The 12,745-nt window shown below is 41.2% G+C and overlaps 1 protein-coding gene across 2 annotated transcripts; it reads left to right on the top strand.

The window, feature by feature from the left end:
- The first annotated feature begins 1,890 nt into the window (after nt 1-1,890).
- KICS2 (KICSTOR subunit 2) lies at nt 1,891-12,080 on the top strand. Of its 2 annotated transcripts, XM_069852859.1 has the most exons (4): nt 1,891-2,203; nt 4,723-4,796; nt 4,875-5,011; nt 9,675-12,080. In XM_069852859.1, exons 1-4 carry the CDS (start codon nt 1,969-1,971, stop codon nt 10,489-10,491), a joined length of 1,263 nt encoding a protein of 420 aa, XP_069708960.1. In that variant the 5' UTR covers nt 1,891-1,968; the 3' UTR covers nt 10,492-12,080. The 2 variants fall into 2 exon arrangements, with proteins under 2 accessions (XP_069708960.1, XP_069708951.1); XM_069852850.1 differs by having other exon boundaries at nt 4,723-5,011.
- Nucleotides 12,081-12,745: the final 665 nt, after the last annotated feature.

Consider the following 12,745-nt stretch of genomic DNA (forward strand, 5'->3'; position numbering starts at 1 on the left):
GGATACCAAAAAGTGTTATTTCCTCTTCGCAGCCTGCTAGTCACAGTTATAATTGCCTTGAAACAGGTCGATGTTTAAGGTAGTGACTTAAATTACCAAACTACCACATCAATAAACCAAAATCTCAACCAGCTTTCCAGGTCAGAATAAGTCTGTTGTTGAGCGGCTATAAAATCTTGCATTTGTTTTGTCCCTTAGGCACGCTGAGTAAATATAGTTGAATTCAGGGAGGAGGCAGCTTTCTGTGCATGCAGAACTCAAACTTGTCAGCTGTAAGAGTAAAGACCTCAACTTCACATAAGCTACTTTAAGCATTTAAATCCAAAACTTTAGTTTTAGCCTGAACGTTTCAAGGATGTTACGCACCATTCTGAATTAACTCAGGTACACATACAGAGGTTCCTGCAACTGGAAATGAAAGGTGTTGAAAGGCTTGGCAGGTTTATCTTTGGTATCAGACCAATGGTTTTGACAAAATTATTTTTTAATTAATTTTTCTTTTAAAAACCCAATCCTTAGGCTTTCCTGTTTGCAAAGTGATGCCACAGCAAAGAAAGTGTTGGAGACAGCGGCTAGCTGAAGTTCATGAAAACATATGCTTCACCCCTAAAACTGTTTTGCCTCTGGTGCTTTTTTTAGATTACGGTTTTTTCTGAGTGTTACCTGGACAAGAGGTGAGCAGTGAATATTAATTAATATATGGTCCTGCCCAGAGGTGGTGAACTGATGTGTTTTGTCTAGATGTTTTAAAAGCAAATGCTGGTGGGAGTACACTGCAGATAAATACTATTCAGAGAGAAAATGGAGGATGTTTTAGTTTTGGAGTAGCTGGAGAACTGCAACTCGACCAGGAGAGGAGTTGCCTGCTGATTTTGAGAGAGCCGTGCTTAGGGTAGCGGGGGTGGCTGTCCCGCAGGAGCTGGATCAGTCAGTACTGCCACACCAGCCTCCTTCCATGGCCTTGTGCTGCTCACTACCTCCCTGGGGAACCTGCAGGGTGCACCTAAACATGATTGGAAAAAATGGGGATTAATGCAGGCAATTCATGATTGCAGGCGAGGGGAAACTAAATGTTTGCACAAGCTGGAGGGCTGTGTGGGAGTCCTGCTAGGGGAGCATCAAAGGGTAGGAATAAGGGCACCTGCAAGACCTGCCATTTTGGAACTTGTAAATAGAAGGAACCACTGAGGGAGGTGATTCTGCCCCTCTATTCCTCTCTTGTGAGTCCTCACCTGGAGTATTGTGTCCAGTTCTGGAATCCTCAATATAAGAAGGGTATGAAGCTGTTGGAATGGGCCTAGAGGAGGGCTAAGAAAGTTAGGGTTGTTCAGCCTGGAGAAGTCTCAAAGAAGACCTTACAGCGACCTTCCAGTACCTGAAGGGGTCAGAGGAAAGCTGGGGAGGGACTGTTTATAAGGGCTTGGAATGATAGGAGGAGGGGGAATGGCTTTACATTAGAAGGGGGCAGATTTAGACTAGACATAAGGAAGAATTTCTTCACGATGAGAGCACTGAGGCACTGGCCCAGGTTGCCCAGGGAAGCTGTGGCTGCCCCATCCCTGGAGGTGTTCAGGGCCAGGTTGGATGGGGCCCTGGGCAGCCCGGGCTGGAGGGAGGTGCCCTGCCTACCGCAGGGGGATTGCAACTGGATGGGCTTTAAGGTTCCCTTCCAACCCAAACCGTTCTATGCTTTAGCATTAAAACGGGCTTCCGAATTCATGTTCATAAAAAAGCGGCGGGGCGGGGCGGAGAGGCGCTGTCGCCGGGGCTGCTGCCCGCGCTGCGAACCCCCCGGGGCCTCCCGCCTTCCCGCCCTCCACGTGCGCCGAGGAACCCGCACCCGCCCGTCACGTGATACACCACGCTGCCCGTCACGTGACGAGCCCCGCCGCCCGCCTCGCCTGTCACGTGACCGCCTTCCCTCACGCGGCGCCGGACCCGGAAGCGGCGGCGGCGGCGCCGGGCGGGATGGGGGAGTCGATCCCGCTGGCCGCGCCGGTGCCGGTGGAGCAGGCCGTGCTGGAGACTTTCTTCTCCCACTTGGGCATCTTCTCCTACGACAAGGCCAAGGACAACGTGGAGAAGGAGCGGGAGGCCAACAAGAGCGCGGGGGCCAGCTGGCTGGCCCTACTGGCCGCGCTGGCGCACCTGGCGGCCGCCGAGAAGGCCTATCACAGCATGACCTTCCTGGGACAGAAGCTAGGTACCGCCCGCCGCCCCCTCGCGTCCCCCGGCGGCTCCCGGCCTGCCCTGTGTTTGGCTTGGGGGGTGGGGAACGGGCTGCGGGACCGTGAGGTCACCTGTCAGCCGGTGGTGCGGGGTACCTGGGGGCCCTGGCCTCGCCGAGGTGCGTGTCTGAAACGCAGGTGGCTGGGTCAGCAAGAGTCCGTGGGCCTGAGACAAGAAGCAGTAGCTATTACTTGATTTAAGCCAAAGTAGAGTTAAGTTGCATCTAAGTAATGATATTTTTTCAAAGTTAGACAGAATGTCCCTCTGATGGCACATTTTCTTTCAAGTAGTGTCTTTTTCAGACACTGTCCAGTCTTTGGGGATGATAACATCTTGTGTTCAGTGTGATCTGTGCCAAACAGACACGTCTTCTCCTGTAATTGCCTCTGTTTGCAGTCTTTCCCCATCCCAAATGCAAGGCCGGGCAGACAGCTGGAGCCAGATCCAAATTAGCTAGGGTTTTGACAGTTGTGAAGTTCATGATAACATTAAAATTAGTTCCTGGAAAGTAATAGCATACATGTAAGATTTCTGGGGAAACTAATGACATGTATGTTAGTTGGAAATGCATCCTGTCCCCAGCTTTTGTCTCGCTGCACACAACTGGTGGAGATCACTCCCTCCCTCGTGTTTTTTTGGCCTGATAAAGGATATTTGCTTTATAAAACTCCAAAACAAGTCTTTATTTGCCAATATTTTTGGTATCAGGCCCACTGAGAAATCAGCTGTGCCATTTGGGCTGCCCCTACAAAGTAAATGTACACAGATGCCATGCAGGAGGCACAGTGGCTGCACAAATAGGTGCATCTCTTTATCGTCTGGTACCTACTTAACACTAGCTACTTGCCTACCATTCCCAAGATTTAGCCAGAAATACTTCTATGCTAGGATGGTCTGGATGACATTCTGGCAAAGATGAGCTCAGTGGGATGACCAGCGGGTTAAGGCTTTATTCACGTCGCAGTACCAGGACTTAATATTAGAACTGCATAGGTGTGAATACGTGTGCAAGTACTCAGGGCTAGAGATGGCCTCTGGAAAATTGTTATTCATGTGGATGATACAGAATCTCAGGAAGTTTTGGCCACAATCTTGGCTGCTTCTCGCTCTCTCAGTATGTGAATAGAAAAATCCTGAACTGGCATAGGATGAGCTGTCATCATGCTGCCCTCTGGGCAAAGCTGCTTATTTTCTCTTTGAACTGCAGACTGGCATGGAAAATGGATCAAGGGATATGAGTCTGATGTCTCATGCAGCAAAGCATCAAGAAAATTCTGCTTTGGTGTTTAAGCGGTTATTTGGAACTATTTTATAAGAAGATCTTTATAAACAAGACTATAAGGTTGACTTTAAAAAGTGAACTTGATGCTTGCAGAGAGGATAAAATTGGTAACATAAGGCATGTTCGTATACTTCATGAACAACAAATGATTCTTCATCCTGCCCCTGCCCTGGGGGCTTCTCTTGGCTTAGGAAGGCACCTGTTTCGCACTGATTTTCAGTTCTCTGCCTTCCTATCTCAAGTTGCTTTTGAACATTGTATGTGTAAAATGGATGTGAAAAGGACTATATGCTGTTACAAAAATTTATAAGCAGTTTCAAAGTGGAACGTAAATTTGGAATCTCTTTAAAAGTTCTGTAGATTCAGTCCCTGTGATCCTTGCTCTACTGCAACTGTTGAGTGCCACAGCAGCGCATAAAGTCATCTGTAAATTGAATTTAAGAAATAAGGTTAGTACCTTTATACAGTCTTTTGGTAGCATCAAAGTTAAGTATCTTTGACTCTCCACTTTTAAATTCCTTTTAAATTCCTCATAGTGTTGAGCAGCTAGAGAGAAGCACAGACTTTTTCGTCCTCAGTTTTTTCTATGAATTAACTTGCGCTGTGGTCTCACTGAGATAAACCGTGACTGTTTTCCCTCTGAGTTCTGATTTATATTAAGATTGTGTAAGGACTGGAAACACGGTTTATATGCATAAATGTCACGTGGTTCCCCTTTAAAGATTGCTTTGCAAATTTGAATGCTTCATGATTTCAAGAGGTATTGTCTCTTGAAAAGTTGTAGAGTTATTAATAGGAGTGGAGACTATAAAAATTTCATTGTGATTTGATTCTTCTGACTTCCACATTAACAGATTTCCAGGTTACATATCAGCTTGAAATTTAACCGAACTCGTGTTTTCTGAAAGGTCACACTAGGCAGATGTGAGGGAGTTGAAGTTTTGCAGCAGTTGTTGGCTGCTGAGATGTAAATTGGGACAAATTTGCATGAAATTACATAAAGTGCCTCTGAGTGTCTGCTGTGTGTAATTCAGTTACTTACAAAATAATGCACTGAAGTTTGTTTCTTGATTAAAAAAAAAATGCAGTGATCAAACAACTCTTAGGGACACCTAGGGGAAAAAAAGCGTGGTTATATACAGTTTTCCAGTATTGCTGTCTATCTGTGCTGTCCCTGGATTTTGGTAATACCTCCATATTTATCTGAACAGGTGGTCAGTCATTCTTCAGCCGAAAGGACTCCATCCGAACCATCTACACATCTCTGCATAATGAGCTGAAGAAGGTGGTGGCGACGGGTCGCAATGCACTAGGAGGAACAGCTCCTCACTTGGAAGAGCTGCTTTCTCACCTGTCTGAACAGCTCTGTTTTTTTGTTCAGGCTCGGATGGAAATTGCTGACTTCTATGAAAAAATGTACACGCTCAGCACCCAAAAGTTCATTAACTCTGAGGAACTGGTAAACATTTTGGAATCCATCTTAAAGAAATACAGCTCAAGGTCAGTGCTTCTTTACTGGCAGTAAGTACCCAGACATATGATCCGTTAAAAATGATGTTGAGGTTCAAAGCAAGCCTAAAGACTTTGCTGTCCTTTGACTGCTGATCAGCACCAGCTCCTTGCCTGAATTCATGTATGAAGTGGATGTTCATCAGCAGCGTCAGATGCGCAAAGTCTCAAAATATGACTTCTCCTTTGAAGAAGAAAAATAAAAAAGGGAGAGTGTTTCTACTCGTAAGGAGCCATGCTCCATATTTCTTCATTAATACTCTGCACATTAGTATTCAGCAGAGAGAAGAGTAATTTTCCTTGAAAAAGATGTAAGACTTCTTGTGCGTGGAGTGGAAAGGAAACAAGACTTAATTCCGAATGGACTTTAGTAAAATTGATATTTAAATAAAACAGATATTTATGCAACAGTTTTACTTTTAAGCTAGAATATATATCTGCTTAATTCTAAAATCTGCGGCATCACTATTTGGTATACCTACTAGGGTTTTATGGTGCTCTGTTATCACTTCTCTTGAGAGGTATTGGAACTGGTAGAATGAGCACCTCTAGGTCTTTTGTCCCTGGTGTTACAGTTTGTTGAAGTTAAGATCTAATAGTTCCTGTTAGAAGAATCTCGTGATGTTTCTAAGTGACTCTGGAGTGGGTGTTCTTACATCCAACACATATGAGCCTTGAAAGTGATGGCAGTTTAAGAAAAGAAGAAATTTTGACTGCTTGTCAACAAAATCGAATTCTAACTATTTTAAAGCAAAACAAGGTAGCCATTGTAGGAAGATAACTTTTAAATGTAGCTGATTTTTAAAAATCTTAGTGAAGTAGTGTCTAAGATGACATTTTTTCAGGTATGGTGTTTTAAAGTGTACACCTAGGAAAAATCAGAATAATTGAGTGCTGCTTTCTTAAATTCCAAATCGAAGCACTGCAGCTGACTCCCTTTTTTGGGGGAATAACTTAGGTAAATCGCTATATAACTTTGCAATTTGAAAATCAAAGCTGGTCTGTATGATCTTACTAGTGATTGTTTTGCAATTCTTGGTTTGTGAACACTTAGAGTATCAGGGCTGCTAGTGCAATGAAAATTGAAACTCACATATTTTTCACTTGGTGCAATAAACATTAAATAGTCAAGGGAGATAAGGGTTTTTTGAAAAGTTGATTTATGTTAAACACTAACCATCGCCATCTGCTCTGAGCATATGCTGAGTCAACAGCACTGTTAAAAAATCTGGAAACCAAAACTGATACTTTGACAAAGTGACTGAAGACTGTTACATATGAGGTGCTTTACTAGGCTATTTAAATAAATTCCAGTGACATATCTGTACTTCTAAGGAATTATTGTAACCTCTTTAAAAAGTTAAGCAGCGTCTCCCTGGGAAACACTGATGATGTTGCTTTGGGTTAGTGAACAGTGTCTAAGATGGAGATGGTCTAAGATGCTGTTAGAGCTAATCCAGTTGCTGCTGCGTGGTCCTTCCCAATCACATACAGAATATTCCTGAAAAAAGTGAGGATAATGATATCTTCCTTTAGTCCTCCCTGTTGCTTCTTCTTATCTCAGACCAGTTTCTGGGGGCTTTTATGTTGCTGTGTGCTGGCTGGAAGTCATCTCAGATTTACAGTCTGTTGACATTCTCAGGTGAAAGGTTAAATAAACTCATCCTTACCTGGTGTCATCCCTCTGTCAGTATATTCCTCGCTTGTAGTTGAGGATGTTCTGCCATTGTGTCAGCAACTGTGCTAAGGCCAGGCAGAGTACCTGTTCTGTACGTAGGTTCTGGTCTTGGTTTCTTTCCTTTACATCTGAAAACAGCTACTCAGATAACGTAAAGCAAGTAATCACTTGCTGGTAAAAGAATGACAGAATTAATTGATTGTCAATAATCCAAGTCACATTGTCTGTATGTGAAAAATCATTAACTCCTTTTTACAGTTAGCTTCTTTTTTAACAATTTAAAGCTATTTGTTTAATTACCCGTTGCTGACTTCTACACAGCCAGTGCTGGACATTTTCCTCTCTGTTTTTCTATAGAATACAGCTGCAGGAGTAACTTTTCCTGAATTTTTTAACTGTTGGATTGGGTAGGATCTTAACTGAAATAATTAAAACAGCATCAGAAGCAGGATCCTTTACAAGCTTAGTATAAAATGAATAAGTAACTAGTCAACTCACTTTGATGTAATTATTTTTAATGTTAAATGGTTTTCATCTAGTCAGCATTTTGTAAATACTTGCATACACATGTGATCTATGCAAGGAAATAAAAAGTTGTAGGAAAATGGCCCTTCATAGTCTGCTAAATGAAACTCTAGTATCCTTCTGCTTTTGAGAATGGTTTGGGAAAAAAATTAAATTCTCGATATGTTTTTAAGTTCATAACACCCTTGCTTTTTGAAATATGGTAAAAACCTGTCTGGTTTACATCATACTGAGCTCAGTCAGATGCTTTTGTGTAATGAAAGGTAATTGCAGCAGATACGCTGAGTACATAAATTGTTCGTTTACTCTGCAACCATATCAGGCTTCTCAGCTGTGGCTGAAGCGTGTGTTTTTGGATTAAAACAGTTTCACAAATCCTCCTGTGCAGTGAAATATTAAAATAGCTATGAGCCGTCAAGCAAAGTAAAAGTAAGAAGCCATACATCATAATGTTAATCCAGGAAACTTGGCTGTGCTGCAACAGTACATATTTTTTTAATTGCTTTTAAGGCTGAAAAATACCCTTCTTGATCTGACTGCGGGTGTGTTGAATGCACTGTGCTAAGTGAGCATTTGATGGGAATACTTGGAACAGATAGTGTTGCATAATCCTTTCCCCCCTTTTCTAATACAAGGCAGAAAAACTGTTTTTCTGTTCAATACCAGAACTACTGGAAATATATAATGTTGACTGTTATCAGAATATTCTTTTTAATTGAATCTTATTGAAAGAAGTGTAAATATGCTCAGGTCTTCTCAGCCCACCACAGGACCCAGTAATCACTGTCTCTTCGATAGCAGGTAGAGGTGATGGTTGCTGAAATGTGCTCTGTGCGGAAGGCGGCTGGTCACCCAGCCTCGCCTAGCTGCAAAACATGGTGCATTTACTGGTTTATGATAGGCATAATTTTATTTTCTCCAAGTAAATTTGGACTTGGATCTTAGTAGCAGATCCTTTCAAGACATGAATTGCGACTGTCAGAAAAAGAGACACTTAAAAATACCAATAGAACTGTTAGACAATTTTCACAAGCCTAAGAATTAATGTTTTGGTAAGAGCTTTATGGAAAGTCAAAGTAAAAGTAGTGATAGGAGAGGGGATGAAAAGCCTAAAATTCTCATTCTCTCTTCTGGTCCGCAACAAAATTAAGTGTTTTGGTTCAGAACCAAGTATTTCCAAAATGATTATATTTATTGTGTCCTGGAAGCTGAGGTGAATTATGGAGTCGCTTTCACTTTGTCTGAAGATGAGTTGTTAAAGATTGGAAGGATTCAATGTAAACCTCTTTGTTTAAAAGTAATAGCAAGACCCAGGTTTTTCTTCTGAAGTGAGGTGATAAATCTGTCTTAAGTGGAAACCTCATCAAGTCTTGTCTTTGAGCTATTGGTTGTCGTTTGTCAGAGAACTCCGCAAGAGTCCTAAAAGCCTATTAGAGAACACATCTACTAAAAGACCACTTCTGTCTTTGCTGAAGACTCATGCTTTCTAAAGTACATGTTTACTTTCTGTAAGTGGAGCAGTCTTGCACAGTTTGAATTAAGTATTTATTTATTGATCATGATGATACAAATTTACATGTAATTTGAGTATCAAAGGAGAGGCTGGATCTGTCTTTTTTACCTGATGTTTAGAAAAAATAAAGTGAGAAGAAAAAGCTATAGAATGGATCTATAAATTCAATTTCATCAAGATTTGTTCTGGTGGTAGAATTGCACTTGTGAGTAAGATGTGGAGTAGCATTTCTACCTGGTAGATGAGGTGGTTTGGTTTTTTTTCTTCTATTATCTGTTAAATGGAGAGCTGAATTTGACCTGAATTTTTAGTGAGAGGGAAATTGGTTATGTTTTTCCCTTTCGTTGCTTTTAATACACTGAAGTTTGAAGTTTGAGACCTGATTCCTACAGTTAATCACAGTTCTATTGACTAATTTCCCATCACAAGTTTATTGTGAATAAGAAAAGAAAAAAAAAAGTTTGGTGTGGCTTCATCATTGCTTCCCTATATAAACAGTGAATTTATAACGTAATTCCTTTGATTTAACTTAATGTCTTACTGCTATTCCAGAGCTATCAAGATACATTTTACCACCACAAGGGATTTTAAATTGGAACAAAACCACCAGAATTTAAAGAGAATGGTGCTATAGTAGTTCATGGGTCTAGATAAACAATGATTATTGTTGAACTCATCAAATGTTAATCTGTTGCTTTGAAAGAGAAATATCTGACAGGTGTTTCTGTTAAGTACAAAGTGGTGTATGCTCATTAAAATATTTGCCCTAATTGTGTTAAAAGAGCTGTTTTCTAAAATTAACAAGGTTACTTGTTTTGGTTTATACTTTACTCTGCTTTGATGTTTGGTGTTCCATCTGTGGCTTGACAAATACCATCTGATTATTTCACTGTTACGTACAGCAGTTCTCATGTCTTGAATAACATTGTGTTTTCTAGATTTCACCATCCAATCCTCAGTCCTCTTGAAAGCAGTTTCCAGCTGGAAGTAGATGTGCTTGCACATCTCTTAAAGGCTCAGGCTCAGATCTCAGAGTGGAAGTTCCTTCCATCCCTGGTCAACTTGCACACCGCTCACACAAAACTACAGACTTGGGGCCAAATTTTTGAGAAGCAGCGAGAGACCAAGAAGCATCTGTTTGGAGGGCAGTCTCAGAAGGCTGTTCAACCCCCACACCTCTTCCTCTGGCTGATGAAGCTCAAAAACATTCTGCTTGCCAAATTTAGCTTTTACTTTCATGAGGCCCTTAGTCGACAAACAACAGCATCTGAAATGAAAACTTTGACTGCTAAAACGAATCCTGATTACTATGGGAAAATTTCCAGCTTTATCCGGAAGTATGACGCTGTCAATGTTTCCTTAATTTTTGACAATCGTGGATCAGAGAGTTTTCAGGGACATGGTTATCATCACCCCCATTCTTACAGAGAAGCCCCCAAAGGAGTGGATCAGTACCCTGCGGTGGTGTCTCTGCCCAGTGACAGGCCTGTTATGCACTGGCCCAACGTAATCATGATTATGACTGATAGAACCTCTGACCTCAACAGTTTGGAGAAGGTTGTTCACTTCTATGATGACAAAGTCCAAAGCACGTACTTTCTGACTCGCCCCGAACCTCACTTTACCATTGTAGTTATTTTTGAGTCCAAGAAGTCAGAAAGGGACTCTCATTTTATTTCTTTCCTCAATGAAATTTCACATTCCCTTAAGAACTCTAAAGCTTTTGCGAGCTTGAAGCCTGGATCCAAAGGGTAAAATGCAGCTACTTACAAGTAGTCAAGGCAATATGCCAGCCTTGGGGGAGCTGTAGCTTTCAAAGATTACATAAATTCATGATTCTCAGAGTCTAATTAAAAAGGAACCATTATTTTTAATATTATAAGTTCCATTTTTTTTTTAAGCTGACAGACACTTGAAAAAGAGTATTTTTGGGTAGTATTCAGTGGGGCAACTTCATTGTGGGGTGCTAAATGGCCACAGTAGGATTTTTTTTGTGTGGTTTTCAATTTTCAGTATGATTTATTTTTTCAGACCACAGATTTGTCACCTGTACCAGAAAGGAATGTATGCACTTTATCTTAATCTTATCATTGACTGTCTTCTACTGAGTTTATTGAAAATGTGGTGAGCATGGACGATACTATCTTTTCAGAAAACTGCATTGCCTGACAGGAATTATTTCTGGGAACTAAACACTGATACAAGGGAATATTAAAAAAAAAAAAAAAGTGAAACTGCAGGGACACATTTTCAATAAAAATATGAGAACCACAAAAGGCACTATTCTTAATTATAACTTAGTTTTCAAATGGCTTAAAATGATAATTGAGGTCTCTGACACTCTCTGTTAAGCACCAGTCTCTGTTCTGAACACCCTGTGTCATAAAGCTTTGTCAGTTCTCCAGAATTCAGGCTGGGGCAAGAAAAGCTGCAGCATGGGCTGTGAGACCCACATTCACCAGCGTGTTGTGACGCTGTGTGTCCAGTACTGGTCTTGAAGGGGACAAACTGAGGTTGAGCAGGTATTCCAGAAGGAACAGCTCCATGGAAAAAGCAGCAAAGCTCTTCTCAAACTATGCTTATGTCTGGCTGACTTTAAAGAAAAAAAAAAAGGCAGTAGGAAATGCCTGTTGTAAATCAGTTATTTTCTAATTTGCTGTTAGGGTCAACCTGGATTTGTTTTCAGATTTTTATAAGTAAATAGTTTTTTCTTTCTGTTCCATTTTGAATAATATCACAATTGACCATAATTACTTTTGGAATTTGGACTTAAATACCTAGCCTATGCAGTATGTTTACCTCACTCTAAAATGTCTCTTTCACTACTAACTTTTAGGCTTCAGGTTCGGGAAAAGTATGTTTTCCAGTTACCCTGGAAGTGCTTTATTTTGGAAATCAGTATTTCCAAATACAATAAAAGGGTCAGTTTGTCTGCACTTGTAGCCTTATATTGCATGATTCCTCTGACCGTTAGCTATGCAGTTGTGGAAGCACTTTCATGGGAGTTCAGGAGGACTGATATGGGTCTGCTGTATGATGTATGTAAATGTAGTAAAGTTAGATCCTTAGCTGACACTGTGTAAGGTACAACATCATCAGGTTTGTTTTAAAAGGAACTTAAAGTCCAAATGTTGCTTACTGTTAGGACTGAAATATAAAAGATACCATTGCAGATGTGGCTTTTACTGATTCCCTTTCTCTCCCGCAAAAGGTTAATGTAACTTGTCTTGCCTCTTGGTGCAAGTACTGATTTTTTCACAATCACATAAACATGTTCTGTTCTTGAAATGTAAGCTCTGGCTTCCCACTTTGTGCCGAATACAGCCTTCCGTGCTTTGCTATAATTATATGTTTGTTGTGAATATCTATGCTACTGCCTTTCACTTGAAGTCTTAGCCTGGCTGCAGTATCACTCTCAAAAGTTTAGGGACTGCTCTTTGTGTTGGAAAATGTCAGGAGTTGCAAATATACCAGCAACCAGAGGGCACCTGGTTTAAACAGTGTTACACTTTGCAGCTTGAATTGCCCTTTTAACAGGACAAAGATGCAAATGACAGTATTGTGAGTGTTGTGGGACAGACACCTTGGAATAACATTGTACTACTGACTCCCTCTGCCTGAGTAACAGAAAAAAGTCTGTTGCTAGAACTGATTCCCAGTCTTCAGCAGTGAAATAAAGCATTGCACAAATTCTGCCTGCCTCTACAGTATTTCCCTGTTGTACTGGCTGTCTGTGGGAAGGGGAAGAGGTGACTCGGGAAGGAGACTGTATGCATACAGGCAGCTTGCTTGTTTCTCAATTGCCCGTGCCGTGCTGGAAGAAGTGAAAGGGAAATCTGCTGCCTTTTGGAGCAGACCAGCTGCTTTTGTGGTTTTGCTGAAATGGCAGCATCTGTGTGGACAAACGGTCAGTGAGAATTGGGTGCTGAAGAGAAAAACATTTGTGGAATTGTCTCTTGTTTTCAGAGTCCTGTCCCTGAGGCTCAGCCTTAAATTGTCATTAGGTGGG

This window comes from Phaenicophaeus curvirostris, chromosome 1, assembly GCF_032191515.1.
Source record: "Phaenicophaeus curvirostris isolate KB17595 chromosome 1, BPBGC_Pcur_1.0, whole genome shotgun sequence".
Lineage (NCBI taxonomy): Eukaryota > Metazoa > Chordata > Aves > Cuculiformes > Cuculidae > Phaenicophaeus > Phaenicophaeus curvirostris.

Coding starts and splice junctions, on each gene's coding strand:
- KICS2 (XM_069852850.1), top strand. CDS start 1,969: ATGGGGGAGTCGATCCCGCTGGCCGCGCCGGTGCCGGTGGAGCAGGCC. Junction 2,204..4,722: donor CTTCCTGGGACAGAAGCTAG/GTACCGCCCGCC, acceptor TTATCTGAACAG/GTGGTCAGTCATTCTTCAGC. Junction 5,012..9,674: donor TTAAAGAAATACAGCTCAAG/GTCAGTGCTTCT, acceptor TGTGTTTTCTAG/ATTTCACCATCCAATCCTCA.